General features: G+C 38.6%; 1 protein-coding gene across 1 annotated transcript in view; it reads left to right on the top strand.

Annotated features, from left to right (window-relative positions):
- CNTNAP5 (contactin associated protein family member 5) overlaps nt 1-27,834 on the top strand; it is a 200,544-nt gene that overhangs the window by 137,253 nt on the left and 35,457 nt on the right. The window contains exons 14-17 of the mRNA XM_053983157.1: nt 10,672-10,828; nt 19,462-19,589; nt 19,771-19,941; nt 22,019-22,237. Coding sequence (XP_053839132.1) covers nt 10,672-10,828; nt 19,462-19,589; nt 19,771-19,941; nt 22,019-22,237 — 675 coding nt within the window. The remainder of the gene's footprint in view (nt 1-10,671; nt 10,829-19,461; nt 19,590-19,770; nt 19,942-22,018; nt 22,238-27,834) is intronic.

Raw genomic sequence — 27,834 nt, 5'->3', positions numbered from 1 at the left:
TAATGTGTTGTAACACATCAGACTATAAAGAAGTTTAATGAGTTGCAGTAATGCCTCTTAGAGATACTGGAACACAGTTCAACAAGTTATTGGGAGGTTTTTTGTTCACTTTTTTTGGTTGGTTTGTTGGTTTTTTGTTGGTGTTTTTTTTTGTATAAAGCTTAAAACCAGACTTTCTGCACTGCTCTGCAGGACTTCTTGATCATAAGAAGTACAACTCTTTTGCCAACTAACACTCTTTGAGGACAAAAAATAAGCAATCCAGTTCCACTGGCCCTGTGAGATTTCCATTCAGTAGGGATGTGACAAAAGGATAGGAGGAGAGGCTCAGAGTGTGGTTTCTATGCTGTCCAAGCTGCCTTGCTGTCTCATAATTGGTGTAACGCTCAGAAATGTGGTTATATTATTCTCTAAGCTATGTTTTGGGTGTTGGTGTCATTTTGTAGTTGCTTACAATGCCTGTCTTGTAGAAGACAATGGATATATTACATGCTCTTCCCAGGGACTTCCCAGTTTTTTTTGCCATTAAAAAACAAACAAGCTAAACTAAACAAAAAACCAACCAAATAAAAATCTGAAACCAAAGCAAAAGAAACAAAACCCCCAAACTTAGGGTTTTTTATCTACAACTGCATGGGGAAAGATACTGGACTTCCCTCTTACCCAAAATGCTCAGGTGATATTATTATCAGGACTTGAGATAAAGAACTTGAGATGTGATCTCATTTTCCAAAGATGTCTTTTCAAAACAGAAACACCATCCTAATAATATCTGAGAGTGCTTCTATTTAAGAAAATCCTCTAATTTATTTAATTAGGGATTCCAGCTTTAAAGTGATTAGTAATATGTTATTATCTCTTCTAATTTATGTTCTATTAAGGCTGGTTTTCTATTTTTACTCCAGTTCAGATATTCAGCATATTTACTGATGATATTTTCTTATTTCTTTAAGATCAATCTGAGCCATGAAATTCAGTAGTCATTATCAGCCACTTAGAGGAGCCAGCCAATGGTTACACTCCAAAAGGCACACTGTGGAAATGACATTGTCCTAATGACTTTCTGGTCAGATTCACCCCATGTAAATAGATGTTATTCTTGAACTGTCAGCTGTGCTGTATTAACCTGGGAGCTGAAGGACAAGGTGTGTTCTTGTTGCCTCATGAATCAATAGTGCTAATAAAGATTATCTATACCTGAATCTAGATTTTATTATTCCTAGAAGCTGCCATTGCAAGTGCAATGAGAACAAAATTAATCTGTCTTTTGTGGAGGGTTGTCAAATCTGAGGACAGTCCATCTGAGCCACTAGTGACTGTATTGGTGCAATATGAGCAGGGGTAAAACAAGTAATACTAAGGGTCATTTTCTCATTATTAATGCTGGTAGTTAAAACTGCATATACAGGAAACATTTCTGTCGAGTAAGTTAATTCCATTTTTACTCAGACACTTTTCAAAATAAAGGAGTGGGGAAGAACTGTTATTAGTGCATGTAGTTTCTCCCAAAGGACTAAGCAAAGATTGCTTTCCACAGCATGTTTTTCTGTAACTCATCCAGTCTCCTATTAGATGTCCCAAATGTCCCCTTTTTATCTATTTTCTTCTTCTAGTTTATCCAGTTATATCTCATTGTGGGTGCAATCCAGCCAATTGTCCATGATTTCTAGCAAGAATTGAATTAATCCTTGATTAATTCAACTCAACTTTACTCCAGCTGGCTTGTGTTCATAAACAAGCTATCTGCTCTGAGTTATACTCTGACTTACAGACCACTAGCAGGCCAGGCTGTTTCCCTGGGGTTTTTTGGGCTTTCTTGGTGAAAGGCTCGGGCTGGTAGGCAGATGAGAGCACCTGAGCCTGGGAGCTGTGCAGAACTGGGGACTCCATTGTTGCACCAGGTGGAGTGCACAAGGTACAAAGTGCTGCAGTTAAAGTCATTACTCTTCATCCATGCCCAGTCCCAATGGTTTGAGCTGTCATGATGGATAATTCGAGAGTAAATGGATCAAATATATAACTTCTTTTTTTTTACCACCTTTAAAAATAGGTCCTTCAGGCCTGCATATCACTTGCTGCATACCTGCAGATGGTGTTTTTGCCCTCAGTAACAGCCACAGAGTTTTTCTAAGGAATTCTTACATCTTGGATCTGTTTCAGAACAGTTAGAAGCAGGAGACTGGACTAAACTGTCTCCAGAGGTCCTGTCCAGCCTCAGATGTTCAGTCTTCCCGTGAACAGCCTGATGCTCGGTGAGTGCAAATCTGCACAGCTACCCTGATTTCACTGGAGCTGGAGGCTTCTATGCTGGCTGCTGGATCTGTCCATTATTATTCCTGGAAAATAAAAGGAAATGAATAAGCTACAAAGTGTTTCTTCCTAGAGGTCTTTCCTGGGACAGTTACTTATAATGTAGCTTTACTGTTCTGTAAAAGTTTTCTCACTTCAACATTTCCATGAACAATAGTTGAATACCAAGTTTACTTGTGGTGAAATGATTGGTTTACGGTTTGCTGCATCATTCATAGTCATTGATGCTTCAACTATTCCCCTCTGTCCTCTGCAATCTTATTTCTAGCCTCTGAAAGTGCTTTCATCTATGAAAACTTAAATAGCATTTAAGAGCAAAAACTGCTGTGATAAACTACTACTCCCACCTTGCAGTATTTTATAAGGTGCATTAGTTCAGTGCTCTCTTTCCTGTGGCCTTTCCCTGTGGCTCTTTCACATCCATTATAAAATGCTTTAAAAAGAAAGCTTTGAAGAGCATATGATCTGTCTAAACTTATAAACTCACTCATCTCTTCCATGCTTTTCTCCATTCCATGTGGGTACCTCATCCAGTTAGCTCATAAAATAATGTGGATAAGACTTCAGTAGGACACAGAGAGAGTGGCTGTGTTACTGTCTGACTACAAGGTGGCTGCAAATGTCACTCCTGTTGTCTTCCTCGGGCCCTAGAGAACCACTGAGGAGTGCTGATCTGCTGCAGGTGCAGAGAGCCCCAAAATCAAACATGATCATTCAGTGTCCCATAGCACTTTCACAAGAACTGGAATCACATAATCTGGTTTATCTTCTCTTTATTAATCTGTTAATTCAGCACTTGCTACTATTTGTTCTCACTAACCATTTTTATACTTCTGCAGAAGAGCTGATTAAGAATGAAAGACCATTTCCTGGGCACTGTATTGAGCTGCCTCACGAGGTGGCATTCCAGTGGAAATGGGTGAGAGGATGCTGGTAATGAGGATGAGAAGGAACACAGAAGAGATGGTTGAGCAGTGTGAGGACAAGAAATGATGGGTTCATCTTACTGCCGTTATTCCTACTGGGTATACCTGTGACACAGGGGAAAAACTCCAGACATCTGCTGAGCAGGAGCTGCTCCTCTGGCCCAGGCAGGATTGTGTTGGAGCCCACTGTGGCTTATCCATGGTCATTATTCACTTGCAATTGCATCCAGAGCATTGATGGGTTTCTGGTCCCAGTACAGAGTAAGGATGTGGCAGGACATGCATCAAGGTCATAGGCTTATCTGTTAAGGCAGTGTCAGGCTTGTTTATCTGAATTTACCTGGAGGATTTAGGCTAAACAGAGAAAATGGGAAAAGGGGAATGAGGAAGAGGAAAAGGAATTGAAAGCATGAGGGAGAATTTTGAAGTGAAGGTGAGCTCGAATGCAGAAAATAAAGGAAATTAGATAATTTTTTTGTTTCAGCAGGGTAGAATATCCAGTTCATTTTCATCAAAACTGCTGAGGATTCTAAGATGCCATTTCCTGTTTTGTCATTTGTCCCTAAAAGCTATAATCTTCTTTGGATTGTTTATTTGTTGTTGCTTGTCCTTCCCACCCTGCATGCCTTCAGCTGTTCACATAGTTTCTGTTGTTGGCTGGAGTCCCACTTGCATCTTTCAGGAAACTTGTTACTTGACCAGAAATTTATTGAGAAAAAAACCCAGCCTGGGCTGGCAGAGGAGAATGCAAGTACTCATAATGATTTTCAGCCTTCTTAGGCCTTCAGCTGGGACATTCATAAGGCACAAAATTGTAGTTTGAATGTAGATTTAATGTTCCTCAGCATCTAAAAGTATTTGGGTTTGGAATCCTTATGCTCATCCTCAAATCTGTCTCTTAAAGGCTTGATGATGATTTTGCTTTTGCTGAAGCACTCCAAATGTGCAGTGGCATTAACTCTGTCATTGCAGCTCAGCAGTTTGGCTCATTAGGCTCCTGTTAAATGTAGAAGAAGCAAAGGTCCATGTTTATTTACCTTCTTTCTGCCCATTCTCATCTATGAGAGTATCTTAACAACTGCAGAAGAACAGAGCACACTGTGGTAACAGCTGCTCTACAGGGAGAGCAGTTTCTCTGCTTAAGAGAAGCAGACAAATGCTACTATGTGGTTTTTCCTTTGTTTTTTTTTAAAGCAATTACTTCAGCCTGGGACTCTGTGAAAGCAGTGCACCTTGGCAGCAAAGCTGTATAACAAGAAACAGAATGTCAGCAAAGCACTGCCTTTTCCTCCCTTTTCCTAACCACACTTAACAAAATAATTTTAGAATGAGCAGCAAACTTTGTGGTCTTGCCCATTGGGTAGTTCCACTGGCATTTGCAGGACTACTTCACTTTTGGATGGCTGATTGGAATAATGACAGAACCTGACCAGAAATTTTAATCAAATTCAGTGAGATTCTTAGCAATGTTGGCTGGCACAGTTGGTACACAATACAAAAAGTGACTGTGATTTCCAACACAACCATGTTTGTCATCTCTGAAAATTAGGGCAGTGATATGTGGGTTATAGTTTTAAGAGAGAAAAAGGACTGTGAAACTGATATGATTACCATGGGGAAGGTTTAAAGTAAAGGAAGGAAGTATTAGATAGTCATTATGTCTGTACTGAAAAAAGATGAGACAGGCCTAAAACATGGTGTGTGTCCCCATGGAAGCAGAGTAGTGTGGTACAAAACCAATTGGGAGACTCGGTGCCTCACTGAGTAAATAATGTTCAAAGGAACCATGCCATTGGGGATTCTCATTTTTTCCTGGTCCATATTACATATTTTTTCCCAAGGTAACCTGATCTTGACTTAAAAGCAGGGTTGTTTGTGAGGTGCAGAGAGCCTGACATCTCGGGGGGTGGGTGTTGCTTCCACGTGGCAGGGCCAGAGCCACGAGACCCTCACTGAGGGTTGTAAAGCAAAGAGCAGCATTTTCACTGTTAAATCTCAGCATCCCCTTCAGAGAACGAGCAGCATGTTGTGGTTAATGCAGCACAGCCTGAGCTCACCCTGCTTTGAGTTATCAGTTTATTTTCCCTGTGGTGGGAGATGTTGTTTAAACCAATACAGATCCTGAGTCATTAATACCACAGACTTCTTCACTGAACAAACAGCCTCTAAGAAGGTATTAATTATGTGTTTTCAACTAAGTATGGAATATTTCTCCAATTTTTCCTGGTTTTGTCCAGAATTATTTTAAATACTTTTTATTTGGTTTATCAAAACTGTATTTTTTTTCCCTGTAGAAAGGCCAAACGGGAAGAATTTGGTTTTATGTCAATTGAATGTTAAAAATTCCAATATAAAAGGCTGTAAAAATGTTATGATGGGAAAAAATTTGGTGTGAGCAAACAAGATCTTGGTAAACCCTTGCAAAAATATTAAGTCAGTTTTCCCTTCTCACTGCTTTGTCCATTTATTCAAGAGCCTTTTAAAAAAATTATTATCTGAGATGGTAATTTGTACTCTGACAGCCTCTGAATTCAGTTACTCGGTTGAAATTGCTTCATAGGCGTGTGTAAATATACAGACATCTGCATGAAAAAAATCTGCTAACTGCTTGTTTCACATATTATTCAATGTATCAGGTGAGCCATTTGCAGGATTTGATACTGTTGAGGTGGTTAGTGCAAACAGATATTTAATGGTTTTGAGTGAGATTTCAAAGAATTGGCTTTGATTTCTCTATGCAATTCTGCAATCAGTATTTTCCTAATTTTCACTACCTCTTGATATGTGAATCTTTCCTTTTAAGGGAAAACAGCATAGATGTAAATTAGTTTACATTTTCATTGGTAAAATTTATAGATGTAAGATTTTACAAATTCAGTTCTGCTTAACTTGGTTTGAATTTGGAGGACAAAATGAACGTGAAGTTTGCCAAGACAATGTTGTTTGAATACAATATGCTTTCAGTCTTTCAAAAGACAAATGCAAATAGATTGACCTGAAGTAGTGGTGAAAAAGACCTTTAACTGACCTATTTCAATAACTTGGGTACCCCAAAAACCTTGGCTGTCTTAGGGGTATGTGCTGTGTCAGACTTTAGGCTTATACAGCACAGGAGTTTAACACAGGATCCAATTTATCTTGCTATGTTTCCATAATTAGACTTTTGTTTGTTGCCATAGCAAGAACAAACTGACAAATCATGCATACAAATCTTTACAAATATTTTAAATATAATACTTCTAAAAATGCATGGCTTTGTTTTAAGTCACACTATATAAACATAAAAGTCAGTACTAAGACTTTCTGCCTGTATAAAGGCAAACTGAGTCCACAGAATTTGCTTGGAGTTTATACACACAGTGATATATATAGAATGTATATAAATGCTGTTGGAATATGCTGCTTCTGCCACTCCTTCAGCTTCTGAGTGCCTAAGCAAATAATTTTTGAAAAAATGCCATTTAAAACATAAGCAAACCTAAACCTTTGAAAATAACTTGTATTGCAACAAATTTCAATGCCTCTTAATATGAAAATGAGGGAACTGTCAGTATAAGGGAGATTTAAGAAAAGAGTTTCTTTTAAGCTGGTAGAAGGACACCAACTACATATTCAGCCATTCTTGTCCCTAGAAGAGGCAGATACGCAATGCAGGTGAATTTGATCTCATGCTGCATCTCCTAAGGATCTCTGGAAACCAGTTCCACGTGTCTGTTATGCTCTCCATAGTCCTCAGCCTCTGTGCTGGTGAAGAATACGGTGCTGGTGAAGCATTGCTGCTGCTGAGGCAGATTCCATACAGGGAGCTGGCAATGAGCAGCTGAGGTAAGCACACTGGTGGAGCAGATATGGGAAATCAGCTGGAGAACTGACAGCAGAGAGGAGCCTGACCCTCCCTGCCTTGCTGGATGGACACAAACTGAGTTCTTGTCCATGTACTGCAGTATTGTATGTGTCAGGGTTTCCAGAGTCTTACTTGGCTCTTTGGGTGCACACACCCAGCTGTTGAATAGAGAATACACAGAAGATGATATCCCTTATTCTTTCAGAAGATCTGTGCCAGCAGTACCTTATATAGTCTGTGCCCAACAGCACAAAGGAGTACTTGGTTTGATACATGATATGGTCTGCCTGCTCAGTTCTTTTATACTATTTTATAATTCATTATAATTATATATTTTTATCATTATATTAGTCATATTATTATATTATGCTTATGTTATATTTATTATAATACTGTATTAAATTATGGTAAAAAACAGCAGTGTAAATATCACAGCTGTTTCTAGAGGCTTCCAGACAATGACATTACTGTCATCTGTCCACTGCAGGAAATACAACCCAAAAATTGCCTTTTTGAAGATTTTGCTATCAAAATTGAAATCTTCCTAAGACAGTTTAAGCAGTGTAGAAGAAAATGACTGGAAATAAACTCATCACTGTTCTACCATTGGTAAATTTATTCACTTGGCACTTGCTTGTTTTGCTTGGTTTGGGATATTTTTTCACATAGCATGGAGTTCAAAGAGAACATTAAATTTTTTTTCTTAGAGAGGATTTTTTTTCCATTATAAACAGAAGAAAATGCATTGAAAAGAATACTTTTAATTGTGCAGTAGGCTTTTGACAACATTTTTTACTAAATGATGCATTCCTAGGAGCAGTGTAAGCACATAATGAAGAATTAGTAGCACTTCTTATTAATGGTCTTCTTAGCTTAGAAATATTAAAGTAGAATTCTACTGACTTATGTTACCATAAGGTGATGGGGTCATTTTAAATCCTTGCTTAATGTCATTGATTTGGTCTGTGGCTTCACCAGAGAAGGGAAATTAATTCATTTTGAGGTGGTGGAAAATTGATAATGCTTCGAAAAAATTGTAGTACCATGATTACAGAAGTGAAGATTCTGCAACAAATCTACAGAGTCAGAAGAAAGAATTTTAATCAACACAAGCTGGCCAAACTCAATCTCAGTGAAAGACATGCTCCAGCTCTGCCAAGGTATAATGGTGTAAACTTTCTGTAAAGAACTCAGATGGATTGGCATTGTTTGTGAAGTATTGCTTTACTTCAACATTACAGGTATATGACATACAATGTAAGTTTCAGAATTCCTAAACTCTGCAAGTGTTGATGAAGTACTGTAGATTTGGAAGAGCTTTGCTGAAAAGCTCTGATTTCTCATGTGTTAAAAACTAAGCATGTGGAAAAGAGTTTTGAAGAATCAGGGCATAATTTTCCTTAATACTACAATTGATTTCTAGGGGACTAGTTAGTGAAAAAAATCAACTTGTCTTGGGTAAAGGTGGCAGAACTCTGCCTAATAAATAGAATATTGGAAAATACACTGTTTTTTTATAGCCTGTTCCATTGTCGATCTGAGATTGTTTCTTACAATGTTGACTGCTCTATTTTTTAGCACTGTATTTAATTTAGTTGTAAATGACTCAAACTGTGGTGCTTCTACCACTTCTCCAGTCTATACCATAAATCTGAATGTGCATGTGTTTGCTTGGTATTGCTCAATGAAACAAATAACAACAGATCTGAAAAAGACGTCAGGAAATTACTTATTCTTAATACACACAAAGGATTGCTTATTTCACTGTTATGTTTAAGTATATAATGGCTTCCACCAAAGGAAACTGACACAGATTGTATTTGATTAATGAACACCATTATTTGCTGTTGGCCTGAAGAATTTATCTTTATCTAATTTTTTTTTTTTTTTCCAGAATGGGCACTTTTAAAATTAGATTAAGCACTTCTGTATATCTATTTCTACTCCTAGACAAATCACCCTTTTATTCAATTAACATTACTATTCCAAGCTTTACTGAGTAATTCCCCAGTAATATTCTGGCTGTTTCACTGGCTGCAGCAATCAACTTCTGTAAGAAGATCAGCTGAATAGAAAAGAAAGAAAATACAAATGTGTTGACAATAATAGGAGGTCTAAAATGAATGTGTACATTTTTGTAAGATGAATCCTTAGATGTACTTGGATTGTGTTTTTCTAATGAGTACCTCTGGGCATTGGTCAAATTCGTCATGTCTTAATTGTTGGTATCATGAGAATGGAATTGCTCTTCCTATTTTTATTTTCCTTTTTTCATGAATTTACAGTTCAGCAGTCTAAGCTTAGAAGAAAAATAAATATGAATTAATTTTGCCAAGTGATTCTAAAACTCATTTTAATTAGTCTCCTACATTCTACAGTTAACCTTGATTGCATTTCATAATTTAGATTTTCTTGCCTTGTATAATGAGAAATACTCCCTACTAGTAATGTTAGAAAAACAGAAGAATAAATTGATGCATCTTTCTTCATTAGCCATACAGTTTATTTTTCCAAGCTCCTTTGATCAAAAAATCTTGATATGTCAGTTTTGTTAAATTTTGCCATCTACCTGTGTGTATAACTGATTACATTTCTTGATTTAAGGATTAAGGAGTCAATGAAAAAGTTAGCTGAGCTGGAAGACAAAGTCAGTCGTAGAAAATGGTCATCTGTGAATTTCATTACATCAGATTCTGCTTACTCTATCTGACTATTAATACTTAATGCTTAATGCATAATGGATTCTGAAATGTGAACAAAAAAACTGTCTTGGTTTATATAAATACATAAATCTTAAAGCTCCTGTAGGTAGAAAATAAATTGATTCCCAGAGATAAATTGATTCCCAAGCAGGGAAATATTTTTTTCCCACTTATGTCCTACCTGTTTTAATATCTTATCGAGCTTTACATTTGCAAATTCCACCTGTGGACAACACATTAAAATTCCTAATCTTGCTCCCTGAGAAACCAAGAAAAATTTTAGTCTTAGTTTTGAGAGGAACTGTGTTAAGTTCTTAGTAATATATCAGTTAGTGTGTTATTTCTTTAGATTTTTGTTCTTTATGTCAGACTCTTAAGGTAAGAAATCCTGATCAAGAGCTAGAGACTCCTGCAAAACCAGCTGACACTACAAGAGGTCCTTGTCCAATACTGTGTGGTACAGTACAATCTGTGCGGTGTGAGTTGTGACAGGAGAATTGTTTTCAGTTTCCTTCAGTGATCAGATCTACCCCCCAGTGTCACACAAAAACCACTGGACACAGCTGGTGCAGACACTGGTGTTGGCTTCACCATTCCAAAGTCTTTGCAGCTGAAAGGGGCCAAGGTTCCCGTGAGTAACTGGCACGTGAGCCCTAAGGGAACAGCTGCATCTCCAACCAAATGGGATTACAACAGAATCACTGCTTTCTCAACATGTATTCCATAAAGTGGCGCTTGGGGCAAAATTTGTGGTTTATTACTTTGCAGTTTGCATCTTTTCCTTGAGTATTGTCTAACATGTCCACCTCCATTCTCGGGAGAATCCAGTGTGCTTATCAAGTTCTCTTTCTCTTTCTCTTTTCCCCTCTCTTTTTTCCCTTTCATCCAGATGGAGTGCCATTTGCTTGGTGGGTTGGCCGTGCCAATGAAAAGCATCTTTACTGGGGAGGATCGCTTCCAGGCATTCAACAGTGTGCCTGTGGATTGGAAGAAAGTTGTCTGGATATGAGATATTTTTGCAACTGTGATGCAGATAGAGAAGAATGGTAATAATTTTAACATGTGTATAGCAGTGTCTGTGTGAAGAGTTAGGGATAGGAGGTAGGGCAAGAAGACTTAAATCTTTCCTGCTTCACAGTTCAGGAAGCTTGAATGGCTTGAGTATAATCTGATAAGAATGAAAATGAAACTAGAATTTGGACTTCTGATTTCACCTTAAATTCCTATTTTGAACAAAGACATCTGGCTGAAGCAGGTTGCTGGGATGGGTGGTCTTCAAAAAAATCTTTTTTGTTGAATGCCAAATCAGGTAATTTTATTTGCTTAAAAGTTTGGTTCAACTGGAGCACTGCATGAATAAAGGCTCTATGAGCTTTTCTCATAGGTGTACATCAGAGCAGAAAATTGAGGCCTAGAGAGCAAAATTCAGATATAGCTAAACAAGAAATATGTACTACTAAACAATCTCATAGTTTTCTTATGAAACAGTATAATGTGCCTTAACCTTCTTTTACATTGGATCTCTAGATTTTTAAGGTCAATAGGAAGAGCTGTTTGGCTTCTGTAGGTTCTGATTCAGTCTCCATAGGAAGTTTTAGAGTCACAGCATGAAAATTCAAAGCTTTCCTTGGGTTCTGACCTTTGTTATGCTCTGATGCTGCATGAATCTGGGAAGACCACCTCAAAATCTTCTGTCATTCTCTGCACTTTCAGAGACACTCCAGCCACCAAGAGCTAGTTGGTGAACATACATGTGAAAATTCTGCTCACTCAGTCTGCCTTCTAGACCACTCACTGATAGGATCTGTTGTCCTTTATCTGAAAAAAAAAAAAAAGATATTTTAACCTTGAGTAGTTCAGAAATTATGAATAATGGAAGTAGACAAGAAATGTCTTGCTGTCATAGGCTGCTGTGTTTGAAACACTGTCTGAATTAGCCCTGTGAAACCTTCACTTAAAATGAGTAGAATGGAATGGTAAGGTGTCTTAAAAAAAAAAATCAGAAATTACTTGTCACTGTAAGTGCTGGGCTTTTTTTTTGTGTGATTGATTTCTAGACAGTGTGATTATTTGCTTAGACCCTTTGAATCCCTGGGGTCACTATTCACTTTCAAAAATTACAGCTGTATGATTTCTTCAGGAAGATGTTTATGTAAATATTGGCTTATGAATGTGATTAGTATTGAATAGCCTGGCTGTCATGATAACCTGTCTTTTTTTTAATGTCTGGTTATCAGATGCGCTTTTGAGGAGGTTTGCACATGAGCATCACGAGCATCTGTTTTTACTGGTGCTTGGCTCTCTTCATAATCCACGTTCCATTTTTCACTGCTCAAGCAGAGCAGGGTGTTATGCTGGCAGACACTGGGGTTGCAGTCTTAGACTGCAGTGCACCACAGCACTAGGTTGTACAAACCAATGCAAGGTAAAAGCTAAATGCAGTTTTTTAATATTTCAGCTGAGTTTCCTCGGGAAATGAAACCTAAACAAGTTATGGTGTGAGTGTTTATCTCCATTTCCCACCACACACCCCCCAGTGATTTTGAACAAGCAGACATATTTCAAACATCTTGGACAGAGAAGGAGAAGTCTCAAAAGTATTACAAATTACACATTCTATGAAAATTTATGCCAGGCTGAGAGGAAAAAGCCAATTAATGCCCACAAGAAGGAAGTTAAGGAAGCGTACGCTTTTATTAGATTTTGGAAAACCCTCATGGGAGAAAGATGTTGGAAATCATGCATTGTAAGCTTGGCAGCTCAGAGAGCTACTTGTTTCTCCTAATTTCATGATAATAACAGAATATGCTTACAAGTTACCTCCACTAAACTGCCTACTGTTTGTTGGTTTGGGGATTCAGTTGCTTAGGTTTTTAATCCATGAGAAAATTTTATTCTAAGCTGAAGGTTGGCTTTATAAAAGCTAAAAAAACCCTGACCTTTATGAAGGGTTTCTAAACATAAGAATTTTCATGCCTCTTGAAGATTGCTTTTGTGTTTCCCTGCTAGAACACTGACCCCCTGATATATAACGAGCATTCGAATCTGAAACCTGCTGAGATCTGAACTGTGACTTTAACCTGCTATACATTATAGTGGAAGGAGCAAGACAGCAGTAGATGCATTTATTTGCCTCAGCATGAAATAAAATGGGTGCTGCAGAGTGGAAAACCAGAAAATCATTTTTGCTGCTTTTAGATAAATCATGCTGCTCCAAGGTAGGAACTCTTCAGAGCATCTGAAGCATCCTCCTGAAGAGGAGACAGTCCTAGGATTTTGCTTTGATTTGTTTTCCCTAGACTAAATCTTGAGTGAAGAAGAAGCAGCAAAAGGAATTATAAACAATGGAAAGTAGACATGACAAAGTCCTGTGCCAGGAGCAGCAATATGGCAGTGCACAATATGCACTTCCAGGCATGCTGACTTTTAAATTATATCTGAGCAGACACCTGAGCCAGCTGCTATTTTTGGGCTCTAACTTGACATCAAGTTAGTCCCCCTGGCCAGATGAATAGGAATCTATAATTAAGCATTCTAGATCAGGAAGGCTTTTATATTTTTCACCTTTGTTTTTATTAAAGCATTGTACAGATAAGTATCTTTTTCCATATGGCTCATGATGCTTCCAAACTCCACAGTAGGATGACAGTGAAATCTGTCATTTCAGAATAGTGGAGCATCTTCATGGTGTTTTCTGGAGAATGGCAGATCTCTGATGAGGAAGCAGAGGCACCTGCAACTTCACCCTTCTTGTTGACCCAAGCAAGGAATCAGAAGAAGTGTTAGACATGCCTTGGCTGCATGCTGCCAAAAAAAGGAAGTATTTCTGACTGCTGAAAGCACTTGCTAGTGGGTGGAAACATACATAAAAATCCAGTGGCTTCAAGCTGAAGCTACACCTAGTTCAGAAAATGTTAATTCTTTGTTTCTGTCTTTCTCTTCCCCCACACTGACAATGGTTAAACATTGGGACAAGTTCTATATAGATGAGATATATCTTTCAAAATATACACCTTGTTTCAAACAAAAATGCATTCTTGACTGGGGAAATGTGTTAAACTGGCCTAAAGAATAAAGCATTACTGAAATACACTACAGGATAGTGTTATGAGATCTTTTGGATCTTCAAATACCTCTCCCAGGTTGTCTTTCATCTCAAGCAAAACTCTCTTGCCTTGGCAGTTAAGGTCTTACTTCTAACCAAACCTTGCATTTAAGTGGGAGGAAGCTCTTTCATGCTGAGGTGAAGCACATGACTGTCCTGAAGTCCTTTTGCTACTTTGGTCTCTCTATCTGGAATCCATTTTCCACTTCAAATGCAGACCCTTGACTGAAGCCAGTCATAAAACCAAGCCATGCTGACGGTATTCACCTGGAAACCTTGTGAATTTGGAGGACTTCGCAGCTTTTTATTTTGTACAGAAGATAAGCATCTTCGGAAATCATTTTGTACAAGAAGCTCACGCATCTCAGCAAAGTATGGTGGATGGTGTTGCTTCAAACAATTAGCCAATTAGATTGGCCATCTTTTATTTCTATTATGCAGTATTATTGTTCAAACTGGAGGAGTATCCTCCTCTTTTGTCTTCCAGAACAGTCTTCTTCGCTGAGGAACTAAACCTTTGAGTCTTGCCATTTCAAAGTAACATGCATTCACCTCTGTATCGTGGCTTTGGGGCACTAAAAGAATAAGGAAAACCACAGGACACAATAAGAAGGGGAACAAAGTAGAGGGTGGATATTACAATTGTCAGACCCACTTTGTCTCCCAGAGGTATAATGAGTACATTGAGCTTTGTTTGAGGAGGAGCAAAGCCAAATGGAAGTGAATGAAGCCCTGCTTGGATGAGCTATATTTGTGCTAAGCTATGCCAGAGCCAGGGTGATAAAACTGAAAGGGCAGAGAAACCCTGACGAGCCCGGATTTGACAGGTTTTGTTTGTTCAACCACTATCCCACACTGAATCCATTCCCTGAGAAGCAGTGCAGACAACTCCAGAGAGCCTGTGAGCTTATAAATAACCCCTGCCAGAGGTGACCTGGCCTGTACAGAGTTGTCTTGGATATCTGCCTCATGACTACATTTGTCAACAACTGGGAAGAGCTGCCTGCAGAGAGCTGACTGTAGCAGGTCCCTGAGGTGTCAAGAATCAGTTCATTACACTAATTACCAAACTCTGTATCTTTAATTCAGCCAAATATAGGCAGTACATCTTGCCTTCAACTGTTAGGTATGTCCCCTTGTGCTGGTGTTTTTTAGTTTATCGTGAGTGTACATTATTTTACCCAGTAAAGCATTTTTGGATATGGCTCAAGGGTGAGATAGCAACTAAAATGTATTCCTTTGGATTATTAATTATATGTCCTGCACAGGCCTCAAAACTGTTCCTGATGGAAGCCTGTGTCATGGGCCCATTCCTTATGAGTTTCCTTGCCATCTGGTGATGATAGTATTCTTTTCCCCAAATGTACGGTATTCCTGAAAATCTGTACTGAATATCTGAGCTACTGAGGCTCAGATCCTGCCAGAGTTTCCATTAATGTGCAAGAGAAAAACATACCAATAGGGGATCATATGAGAATAAATTATATTTAACGGCACCACTGTTCTACCAGCTGTTACAAAAAATATGGAAATGGCTACCTAGAGATTAGCAATTTATGATGGCTCACACTGCTAGAACACCATCGAGCAAGGGTTTGTTTAGCACACTTTTAGAAGTAGCCAGGAAGAAAAATAGTTTTGTAATGTTATAATCCAAATAGTTATTTGTCATTTACATGTGAGTCTGCCTTTACTACACCTTGAAGGACCCAGCTGCTGCACTATCACCTTTAGTAGGAAATTATTTTAATCTTTTTTAAATTGGTCCATACATAGAGCATTTGTTTGATGTGTGACTTGCCTCATAGCTTATTGAGGAAGACCTTTGTTTAGATGTAGGCATTAATCTTCAGACATGGATAAACAAATGACATCCAACTGTATTTAATACCCATAAGCAAAAATATTTCAGTGATTAATTTAAAGGGCATTATTGGATTTGTTTGGTTTGGGTTTTGCTTGTGGAAAGGACAAATTGACACTATCCTTTATGCAAAGAGCTCAGAGAAACATCTATTTGTTGAGTGTTGCTTCCACCCTCAAAACATTCAGATTTTCATCTGGTTTTGTGCCAAATTGAGTGCCAAGTCTGATAAGCAGGAGGTCAGTTTCTGAAGTTATTAATTTATTCATACCATTTTCTGTGAGGAGAGGACTCCTTTCAGGAAAGTGATAAAACCAGCCTTGATTCTTGTGAAATCAGGACTTAACTTACACGGGGTGTGCTTGGTGGAGGTAGCCACAGAGTGCTATGTGAAATCCACTAAGGAGAAAAAAAAGTAGTGGCTAACCTGAGAAGCAGCTGTGGAAAAGCAAATATAATCTGGTTTCAAGTGTGTGAAGTGGTAAATTAAAACACATATAAGTAAAAAGGATCTCTGGGAACAAATACAAAAATAATTAATGTAACAAGGTTTTACTTTTGTTTAAAAGACAAAATCATGTATTTGCACATCAGAGTGCAGATGCTTTTTATCAGAAAATAGAAATTTTATTTGAAAAGTGTAGTGCATGAAAAGTGATCCCCAGGCCCCCTTCAGGCAAAATTTCAAATGTTTTGTCCAAACTCTGGTATATTTGTATTTTGTAGTGCCACAGCAGTGCCTCCAGGAAGTTATTGTACAGGTACATGAAGCTCTTTTGCTCCTCTCTCAGGAGTAATACATTGTATTTGAGAGGCTGCCATGGTGTAGCACATAGAGAAGAGGAATTGTGGTGCTTTGTAAGAAATGGAGTCTGAAATAAGTTCAATTTAAGGAATACCAGGAATTTGAAACACTCACAGTGTCTTCCACTTTTTTCTGCTTTTCATAGCTAAAATCACTTAGGTGTTGATCTTTCACCAAAAACTTGATTTCCTACTATGAAATAATAATAATAATTAACTACAATAATAGATATGTTGTTCCTCACACTGACATGTTCTCTGAAGAACAGATTGTTTTTCTGATAGGTTTTATTTCAGTGTCTGCTTGTGTGAAAATACATATCATTATATGAGGGTTTTTTTCCATGTGTGAGAGAACAAAATGCATAAAATGTTCTTTTTGAGTTTGAAGAGAAGCTTGATTGAGTTTTCAAGGCATTAACAAAGAAGTGAAGATTTTTATTAATTCTAGAATATATTTCTCTCTCACACTTGAGCTATGCTACTAAAGTTCACTGTGACACTGGCATATAAGTAGTAAAAATTCAGTCATAAAATTTGATATAAAAGAACTTCATGCAGTACAGCAGAATATCTAATAAGCAATGCAGTTTTCAGAGATGTGGAATAGATATCTTTAAAATGTCACCATTTCATGGTTTTTTGTAGATATTTTGAGTGCTAGCTGTAGAAAGATACTGATTTTTATTTTAATGCTGATCATAGCTAGTAAAAAGACTGCACCATTTTCTAAATTTAAATAAATTTGCAGGAAACCTCCCTAAATATATTTGCAATTTTTGAAAAAATTTATTTTAAAAAAGAAAACACCACCTTAGTTACTCATGTGTATATTGAATATTTTATGTCCCATTGCTATGCATCTTTCTGCCTTTTATTCATTCATTCTGCCTACTCTTCTTCCTCCATCACTGGAATACCCTGTTTAATTATCTTCCTAATACTCAAATAATTAAGCTTTTGTCACAGTAGTTTAATAATCTGTTAAGAGTATTTACGCTGACTTTCAAATATTGATACAATAAGCTGAGTGTGATGCTGAGAGTCTGCCCTGAAGAGATTTGGAGACCAGGTACCTTTGCTTCACACATGATAGTTTTCCTTCTGAGTCTATACTCAAGGCCTTACTCTGCCTCATGCCTGGGAATTTCATCTTGCTGCACTTTGTCTGTAATTATTTGCATGTCAGACACCCACTGGAGCAAGAATAAAATGTTAGCGTCTGAGAGGGTACCTCTCCTTTTCCCCTTGGCAATATGAGACAATTAACTATGCTGCATGCAATTATAAGCAATGAAAAATAAATGCAATGTGTGCAGCCTTTATGAAAAAGATCAAAATGCTCCTATTTTTGTCTAACATTAATCAGAGTGGAGCACTTAGCCAAGCAAACATTTGAGGTTGTGTGTCAGAGCACAGCTGCAGTGTTTGTCCTGATTATTTCTTTGCTAGAAGTCTGTGTGTGTTCCTGTAACTGGAACTACACCAAGAGCTTATGGAAGCAGGCATTACAAGCAGGATATGGACAGGTCTGGGATCCTGCCTGGGACATTAGACTCTCAAATACTGTCATCACTCTAATAGTGATATGTGTTTTCTGAGGCATTGTTTCACACCTGCCTGGAAGAGCAGTGGGTATAAATTTGGGGTTACTGGTATTTTGGATGTGTTGCCATCCCCATGTGCAGGATGTAGTGTTTCACCTACAAGCAGACAGGTGAGTTGAGTCCAAACCCTGCTGGGCTGCACAGAGGTAGAGATCCTTTCTCCAAAGCTGTTGAGATTTGGTTCTATGAAGCATGCTCTGCCACTCTTATGTGCCCAGATGTACAGCAAACCTTAACTTGGAGAAAAGAAGAAAAAACACATCACTGTGGAGATGAGATTCAGTAGCACTCATCTCTCTATTATCAGTCACTAGAGAGAGACCTCAAAAGAGCAGGTCTGCTCTGGTAAGGTCAGGGTTGGTACCTGAGGGACTCAGCTGGGTTCATGAAGTGCAGTGGGATGAATGCACATCTGTGTACTCTGCTAGAGCCAAAGCCACTCGGTCGGCTTAAGGACCTGCCACAAAACACTACACTGCATTTTGAGGACAACTTTTTTGTCCAACTGACTCAGAATAAAAACAAAGAAATTACCCTTTAAGAATCAAACTTCCTTTTCCTTTCTAGCAGCCATGTGTAAGTTAGTCGCAGCTGAAGAACAAGCCCAGCTAACCAAACATGAGAAGTTTGACAATGCAGTAAATCTGCCTTGACTATTTCAGTTGCTGAACCAAAATGTCCCCAGCGTGCAGTGCAAAGGATCAATTCAGTCTGACTCACTCTGCCAATTCAGCTACTTTTGCAGTGTGCAGGGTCAGTCGTGTCCCAGCCATCTTGAAGCTGGATCAGTAATTGTCTGGCTTCCCCTTGCTAACAGCAGGCTGGATCAGGCATCACCTGTCCTCTTCCTGCTCGGGTAAAGCATAAAGCCAGCATAAAACACCCTTATCTGTCTCCAGCTAACTTTACAGAAATGCAGACTTGGACTTAGACCTGATCCACGGCAAATACATCCTGCTGAGGAAACCCCATAGAGCCCAGTTTACATTAATGCCCATTAGTCAGCATGGCAGTGCTCTTCCTTGGCTTCACAGTTGTTCTGCACAGCTGAAGCCGCTTTACAGCCCAGCCCAGCCAGTATCGTGTATCCAAATGGTGTCTTCAGTGGTCAGTATTGCATGGTAGAGCATACATGGGAGCACATTTATCTTAAACAGTGTGTACTTGTCATAATTCTTCCAGGTAATTCTGCAAAAGCTCTTTAAGTAAGCATCTTTTAAATATTGTCTTACATGACGAATGCTGAAAGGGTTTGTCTGTGGTTAATCTGTCTCTTTCTGTTTGTGTATTAAAATCCAGGACAAACGATACTGGCCTCCTTGCTTTCAAAGACCATTTGCCTGTAACTCAGATTGTGATCACTGACACAAACAGATCAAATTCTGAGGCTGCTTGGAAAATCGGCCCTTTGCGTTGCTATGGAGACAGTGAGTACTAGCTCTTCCCAATTTCCATTGGTACAGAATGTTCCTTTTTTGTTGTGGTTGTTGTTGTTGTTGTCTTTTTTTAAAAAAAGACTATTTCTCTGATAAAAGGTGGCTTTCTACATGCAGCCTGCAGCTGCTGTCCTGTGCCAATTAACTATAGAGAAGGGGGTTGTGTTTGCAGGGCAGTTCTGGAATGCTGCTTCCTTCAACACGGAGGCCTCCTACCTGCACTTCCCCACGCTCCACGCCGAGGTCAGCGCGGACATCTCCTTCTTCTTCAAAACTACCGCTGTGTCCGGGGTATTCTTGGAAAACCTTGGGATTAAAGACTTCATACGAATTGAAATAAGCTGTAAGTTTCACTGCTCAGGAATCTTGGTGGTTTTGCCCAATTTGACAGATGCAGAGAACTGGGAAGGACATATTTGCTGCCATTTTTAGATGGCTGGAAGTGCCTGGAGATCATAAGATGGAGACATAAAGACTCTTTTATCAAGACTTACCTACCTCTCCTGCCAGAGTTTCCCTGTATAGACTTGTTCATTACACTTAATCTTGTTATGGCTAGATTTATCTTTCTTAAACAAGAGTATGAATTTATTTTCCCAACACTGATATTTTTTGCTCTTTAGAGAAAAAACTACTGGTACCTATAGGCTGTTTTTAGTTGAAAGTTGAAAAATTTAATGCAGCCATTCTGATGGTTACTTTTATTTTCATATCAGTAACATATTCAGTCTGATGCAGCCCTAGTGTTTCAAAGGAACTCAGTATGTATAGTGCAGCTACGAGGTGAGAATTTTTGAAGGACAGGACACTAATGCAATACAGGTTAGTCACAGTTGTAATGGATCTTGAATACTTCAAAATCTATTAAGTGAGTGCAGTGTAACTGCTACTCAGTGTATAAGGGAAATAGCAGGGAATTTAATTAGTGAGATTTTGCTTCACTCCTGTTGCGATGACTTCAAGTATTTATTAGTGACAAAAGAGTACAGCAGCTTTGACATGAAATATGACATGTGTATTCCAAATTCTGTCAAGCTTAGGGAAAACAAACTGAGTGCTACGCATTTGATAATATGCTTATAATAACCCCAAAATAAAATTTAATAAAACAGGGCCCCAAGGCCCTTCAATTCATTAAACCAGTGGTAAATGTCATGGTGGATTATCACAAGGTAATGAGGTGTGATTTACTCTTAATTGCACATCAAGGTCCAATTTGGTTGTACTTCAGGGTAGTGCATTTTATTCTCAGGGATGCAGAAGTAAAAATGGCATTGAATATAACAAATGCTGTAAACTAAGAGGATTGTTCAGTGAAAGCTTCTGGATGTGTGTTACATCTGTACTCCTAGAGAAATGAGTTATTTAAAAGTTTGGGAAAAAATCATTTAGATTTAGGCTTCTCATCAGTAGTTTGTTGTTGTGCTTCTTGCTGCCAGATGGAATTTGCAGCCTAAAGGCCTCGTATCAAGGAAGCTCCATGGAGCAGCTGCTTCAAAGGGAAACAACTTTTTAGCAGATGCAGGTGCTCAGAATAGATCTTTGTCTATCCCTATGGAGCATTTCGTATCTTAACTATCTAAGAAACAGCTTCCAAAACCAGACCTATCCAATTTTTTGGACTTGAAATAACAAGATTTTTAGGAATTTTCAGCCCACACCCGTCTGGTTGTGTGATGTGTGGACCTGGTTCTTTGTCTTTGTAGTGCATCTAGCATTTTAGGAAGAGGAAAATAATCAGTAGCAAGAATGTTAAAAAGTTCTAGCCCCTTTCAGGCTTCCAGCAGAGGAAGGTGGACTCCTTTATGGAGCTTTTATGTCGTTTTTGTTTTTCAACTATTGTCCTGTTTCTAGGAGCCTTATTATTTCTAGATGTGTTTTATATATACAGCTTTAGTTTAGGATCACCTATTAAGTAGCTTTGCTCACCTGGTTTTTTTTGTGCATCTTGGGTCAGATTTAGGCAAACAAATGCTTGTAGGATTCTCTTGCACCACATGCAGCCAAGTTATGTAATGGTTAATTACCTGCATTTTGAAAAGATCTAGTTGAAAAGATCTTCATCCTTTCTCCCATCATTATTTGTCCAAAATCTTCTGGGACCATTATGAGACTTTTGTGCAGCATTTGGCACTTTTACTTCAAAAAGAGAAGTGCCATTTCTAGAGCACTGTGATTTTTATAGCAAAAAAAGGATGGGTACCCACAACCAAGCCTAATCACAGCAGAGATCAAACAGTGAGGCTGCAGGCTTAAATTTACGTATAAGCTGCTGTGTAGGAGATGGGAGGTAAATGATCCTGTACTATTTGCTGACATAAAAGTTAATGGACCCCATATTGACGTAAGATTTCTTGATGTCAAAACCACTATTTAATCCAGACCTTCACTTCCTCTTCACATCTGTTTATCTATTGCAGCCCCCAAGGAGATCACCTTCTCCATAGATGTTGGGAATGGCCCCACGGAAGCCACTGTGCAGTCTCCCACAGCCCTGAATGACAACCAGTGGCACTACGTCCGGGCAGAGAGGAACCTCAAGCAAACCTCTCTGCAGGTGGACAACCTCCCCAAGAAGGTCCTGGAGGCCCCTGCTGAGGGACACTTCCGCCTGCAGCTTAACAGCCAGTTATTTGTAGGTAGGGACAATCCAAGGGTTCCTGTAGATAACAGTATTTCAAATACTTTGGTGATGAATGCTCTTATCTCACCATCGAGCTTGCATGTGGTGGCTTGACTTTGCTTTCTCTTCTTCTACTCCTGCACAGGCAACATGAAGTAAACCTAAACAATTCTAACAACAAAGCACAAACTGTAGTTTAACCACGCTATACTTGATGGTATTTTTGGGGTCAAACTCCTGAAATGTATTTATTACCAAAGAGTTGATAACCTTTCTTCTTATGCAGCACTGGCTGTGTAAGATGCTGTAAAAAAAATGTGACCTGTCTCTTTAGGCACATTTCAAAAGTCAAAAATTTGTCATATAAATTTCTGAGGCAAAGCCTGAAGACAGTATGGTCTTTAAATTCTATTCTGTCAAGCATGCCCACCAAAACCCTTATTTGGCTGGAGAGTCCATGAGTGAGAGAAGTATGAGCACAGTCAAAACAAAGTGATTTTTCAAAGAGGAAAAAAGAAAATTAAAAGGGGAAAGAAAAATCTCTGCATATATTTTGTTTACTTACTGCCCTCACACAGAAACCTGGATTGGAACTAGTTTGTTTTTGATAAGATGATAATGAGTTATGAAGGGAATTATCTCTTTTTTATATTCAAATGCTGTCTTTTTGAGTAATCTGCTCAGTGATGGAGTGGGATGTAAGTGTTCTTATGCAGGGCCATTCAGGTAACCTCTGATTCCTTCACTAAAATGGATTTTTTTACTTAGCTGAAATGCTGTAGCAAACTTCAATCTGTCAATGCATTTTAATAATGTTTACCTCTATATTCATACTCTTACACTTAAGTAGCTTTCAGGGTATTCATTTGATCTTTTTATTGTGTATGTGTGCAGTAATTACTGGGCTCTGAATGTAAAGAATTAATCTGTTAATAAATATATATGGCTGCATCAATGTCAGAGGTCCTTCCAACACAGCTGTTGATTTATACCTAAAATGATCTCTGTTAGACTCAGCTGGAGAGGAGAACACACAGAAAGGAGGCTTAAGACTATCACAGTGCAAGGTTTCTGTTTTCTGGTATGAAGCATGCTGCTAATCACTTGTTTTTCAAATACTACATTGATCCTAAGAACATGTTCTGTGGGAGGCCAGGCCTGGAGGCAGCAAGCTTGGGCTGCCAGACACCTTAGAAACATCAGAGAAATTTAGCCAACATACTGTTTCCAGTTAGGAAAATTAGGTAATTTGTGACTGAATAGACTTCGTGGTTTTTTGGTTGTTTCTTTCTAAAGGACTAAATATGATGGGTTAATCATAGGTCATCTATTAGATATGTCATATATATCAACTGTTTGCCATCTCACATCTGAAAAGCAGTATCTGCCTGTAAGCTTGCTGCTCAGCTTCAGCAAAATAAACAAGTTACCTGTGTGAATTTCATGGTGGTTTTAAAGTGACATAATTCATGAATTGTGTCATGAAAATCCATGGTTTTTAAGGACCTCACCAGAGCAATGTGCCAACAGGAGCCCTTGTGAGCAAAGACAAACACAAAGCCCTGCACCTGCTGCAGAACGGCATCAGCATCCCCACAAGCTGGGGACTGAGTGGATGGAGAGCAGCTCTGCCAAAAAAGTCCCGTTGGTTTTGGTGGAGAAATTAATTTGTACCTCATCTGAATGTAGCTATGCTTTAAGGAATAGGTTGGAAGCTAGTCCCTGATACCAGCAGGGACTTCCAACTGATTGTATTCTGATTGTAGTGAGTGTTTACAGAAAACCCTAGGATATAGGTATTTATTTCAGCCAAGAGGTGAAAAGTACTCACAGTGCAATAAATACGTTGCATTCTGTCGTCCATCCACACTTTTACTGAACCATGAACAAAAGAGACAGGGAAAAAAAAGAGGTTGGGAGTGCTTTTTCAGGCCTTAACTCTGCCAGATTGAAGGCTAGAATTATCTGTGACTTGCTAAGTTTTCCTGAGAGCTGTCAGAAGAGTTGGAAACCTGGGTTGCCTCCTGGTTCTGGCACTATTTGTCCCTCGGTGCTCCAGGGAAAGGTGGCAGAAATCCAGCAATACACAGATGAGATATAGTTTGTCTCTCCTGAAAGTCTCATTTGAATCTCGTAATAAAAAGCTACTGATTTAATACCTCAGCCATGCAGAGAGAGTTTTAACCCATCTGAAAAATAAATGTATAAACACCATTGTAAAAAGGACAGAAGCAGCAGCACATAATATTGCTCCCTACTCCCCCTGTAATCTACAATATATTTGTCTCTGCAGTATTCTGCATACTGACAATGATTAAGGGGTTTCCAGCCTTAATGACTGTGTGTGGCAGGCTTTTGAGATAGCTCTGTGTGTCTGTGAAGTGGAAGAGAAAAATGACTTTGCATTGCCACTACACTCAAACAAGCTTGGATTTTAATGCAGTTAGAAAGGAATTAGAAAACCATTTCTCATTTTCTTTTAGTAGTTCTTGGGTGCTAACTGCTTCTGGCTGCATTATAATCCTGTCAGAGCATGGATGTCCTTGTACCTTGCCAGATTTCTTCTGTAAATTTGAAAAAAGTACAGTAGAAGGAGCAAACCCCAAACAAATGTGCAGCTAAGTAACATCAACTGCACCAAACTGTCCAGTAACGAGCCAATTCAGCAAATTACTTGCTCAGACGGGGCAGGCAAAAACCATTCCTTTCAATGGACAGTCGTTTTCAGCACTCAGTATGTGTGACATGGTTTTGTATAGTGCAGCTCTCCCTGTGAGTAGTTGTGTCATTGTGGCGTGGTCTGAGATGAAGCCCTGTCTTACCTACTGGTGAAGGCATGAGCATAAGATTCCATCATGGGGATGGGAAAGGCTGTCCTCACAGACCACTTTGAGGATAGGATTTGAACTCAGACTGGTAACATCAGAGAAGCAAAATAAAAATCCTGAGAAATCAATCTGATGTACAAAGCTTTGGTCAGAAGTTTTTGTTTGGTACATTCAGGAAATTAGCAAAGCTAAGCGTTTGTGTTCCTGTTTTTGTCTTGGGAGGAGTTGAGCAAGGAATGAATCCTTAGGTGAATATCCTCTGTCTGTTGTAGACAGTCCAAACCCAAAGAAAGTCAACATCTGAGAAACTTTCTCTGGAGACAGAGAGAAGGAATGATAGGAAAACAAGGAGTTTATTTACTGCTGTTGGTTTTAAAAGCATTTGTAGACACCTTGGAATATTTTGGAGGCCGAGAGGAGGAATTAATGCCTAACTCTTCGTGTATCCTGTATGTTTTGTATATATTTCAGCCTTCAAGGTCTTCTGAGGAACACCATAGCAAGTTCTCCTACTCCTGATTGTGATTCCTGTACTTCTCTGCCCTTTCCTTTTCTTTGTATCAGTTACACAAATGCTTCTAATACTTATTTTCAGCCTCCCTAATCCAGTTTCTACTAACAAAAAGTCCTTTTTTTTTTTTTTTAAAGTAAATCCTCAACTCATTGCTAGAATGTTAATTATTTAGCCAATTGTGAAACCAAGCTATGCTGTGAATGCTCAGTTGTGAGCTTCTTGTCCCCTCCTCTCAGACTCTCCCTTCCTTTCCCAAGGGCTCCTCACAAAAATTCAGCTGCATAAACACCTTGCTGGGAACAGCTTGGCTCATTTGACTGTTACCTCTACTCAGCAAAATACACCCTTAACCTTGGTGTTTATGGTCCTTAGGCTTATCCTAAAATATGTTTTCTTTAATAAAACATTTAGTTCTCATCCATTAAAGTCTCTAGTCCATCAGGCTCGTATAAGAGTTGGAAGAATTTGCAAAGCCTAATTTGGGGAAGAGTTTAGTGTGTTTGTTTTCAGTTTTTCCTTTGCTTTGCATGAATGTATATGAAGATTAGGTCTAGTCAATTGAAGAAAACTGTCCAAAATAAGCAATATATTTGCTTAATCAATGCTGTGTGGCTGCATGTGTCTCGGATCATATAGCTGGTCTGTGTTAAGCTGTATACTCTCAAGAAAATAGAAGACAAGAGTGAGAAACTTTACATGGCTTTCCATAGTGCTTTAGAGGGCAGTAAGAATATGAGTAGTGCAATAAACATGACACCCGTAGAACAGTTAGCAATAATTTTTACTCATTTTTTGTATGGTACAGCTGGGATTGGCATGTGTGCAGAGAGGAGGCAAGGAAACTCTCATTCATCCTTGTAATATTTGTGGTGGTCTCCAATGCAAAAGAGAACAGAGTAACCAGTAGTCTTAAAGGGAGAAATCCCATTTCTACTTATATAGACTTCACTGAAAAATCTGTGTGGTATGTTTTGTTTTGGGTCTTGCTTTTGTTTGATTACTGTTCAAACAAAAGGATTGTGTGTGCAGTGCAGCAAATGCAGAAAGCCTGATTCTTGTCCTCAGAGGGCCTTTAACATAAGTGAGCTAACATTTGCTCATCTGAAAACAATAGCTAGCTAAAGAGAAACTTGAAAATATTTATTTCTCTGAGAAAGGCATTGAAATGAGCATGAAAGAAATGTGTCTCATGCATACTATCTATAGTTCAATTGCTTTAATTCACATCCAGTGTTTCTGCTATTAGTGTTCCAGAAAGAAAAGTATGACAGAATGGTGTAGTAGAACACCATGCCTTTTCAGAATGTTGCTGCATTCTCTTTAGTTTGCAGAAGTCTTGCTTTAATTAATTTATAGAAAAAAACAAATGCTCTTCTGCTAGGGATTATCAAGTGATGTAATCTCTTAAGTCGTAGACTATGAAAGAGAGCCAATTTCTACAGAAGAATAATAACTTCTTTCATACTACTTTTGCAGGAGAATCACCAATAAAGCTAGCTTTTAAGAGTCTGCAAATGCTGATAACTCCTGAACCAGAATTAGATTTCCTAGCAGCAATCAAAATTGCAGTATCTTCAAAAGCAAAACATTGGCAACTGCCAAAAAGAAAAAGTGTATGATAAGAAAAATGGTTATATTTTCATAGAGAACTTCAACAATCATCATTATTATCATTCTCAGAGATTACCACTTACGGAAAAGTGCCTTTACTGTAACACTGTTAGCAGTTTCATTTGACAGATATGATGCTAGTTAGCTTGTAGAGACTGAACTGCCCTCTTGCATACAGCTCTGGTCTCCAGGAAGAAATGCAATTGTTTAACCATTGTACTAAATAACACATCTGTGAACTGAACTTGTGTTTCAGGCTTACAACAGCCATTGACATGCAACACATCAGGCTGGGCAATCATGCATAAATTCAGACTCAAGTCATTTCCCTTCAGCCAGCAGGCCTGGTGCTGAACATGACTCATCCCTGCTATCTGGACTCATCAGCAAGTACAATTCTCCTGCTGGTGGGATTAGAGTGTTGTTTGTACTAAGGCAGCAAATAGGAAAAAAAACCAACAAAACCCCAACATTTTCGGTTTGGTTTTCTCATGTATTTGATGATATGCAGACATAAGATAAAGAAGCTAATCTTTCTCCTAAATGAATTTGTGGTTTCAATGCCAGACAGGGCAGTAGATAAGCCAAAAAAGAGAAGAATGGCAAAAAGGAAGTGTCGCATACAGCTTTCTAGTTCTTTCATAAAAATAGAGACACCTT

Source organism: Vidua macroura, chromosome 7, assembly GCF_024509145.1.
Source record: "Vidua macroura isolate BioBank_ID:100142 chromosome 7, ASM2450914v1, whole genome shotgun sequence".
Classification (NCBI taxonomy): domain Eukaryota; kingdom Metazoa; phylum Chordata; class Aves; order Passeriformes; family Viduidae; genus Vidua; species Vidua macroura.
The sequence above is the reverse complement of the archived record's forward strand: the minus strand, read 5'-3'. Positions and strand labels throughout refer to the sequence as shown.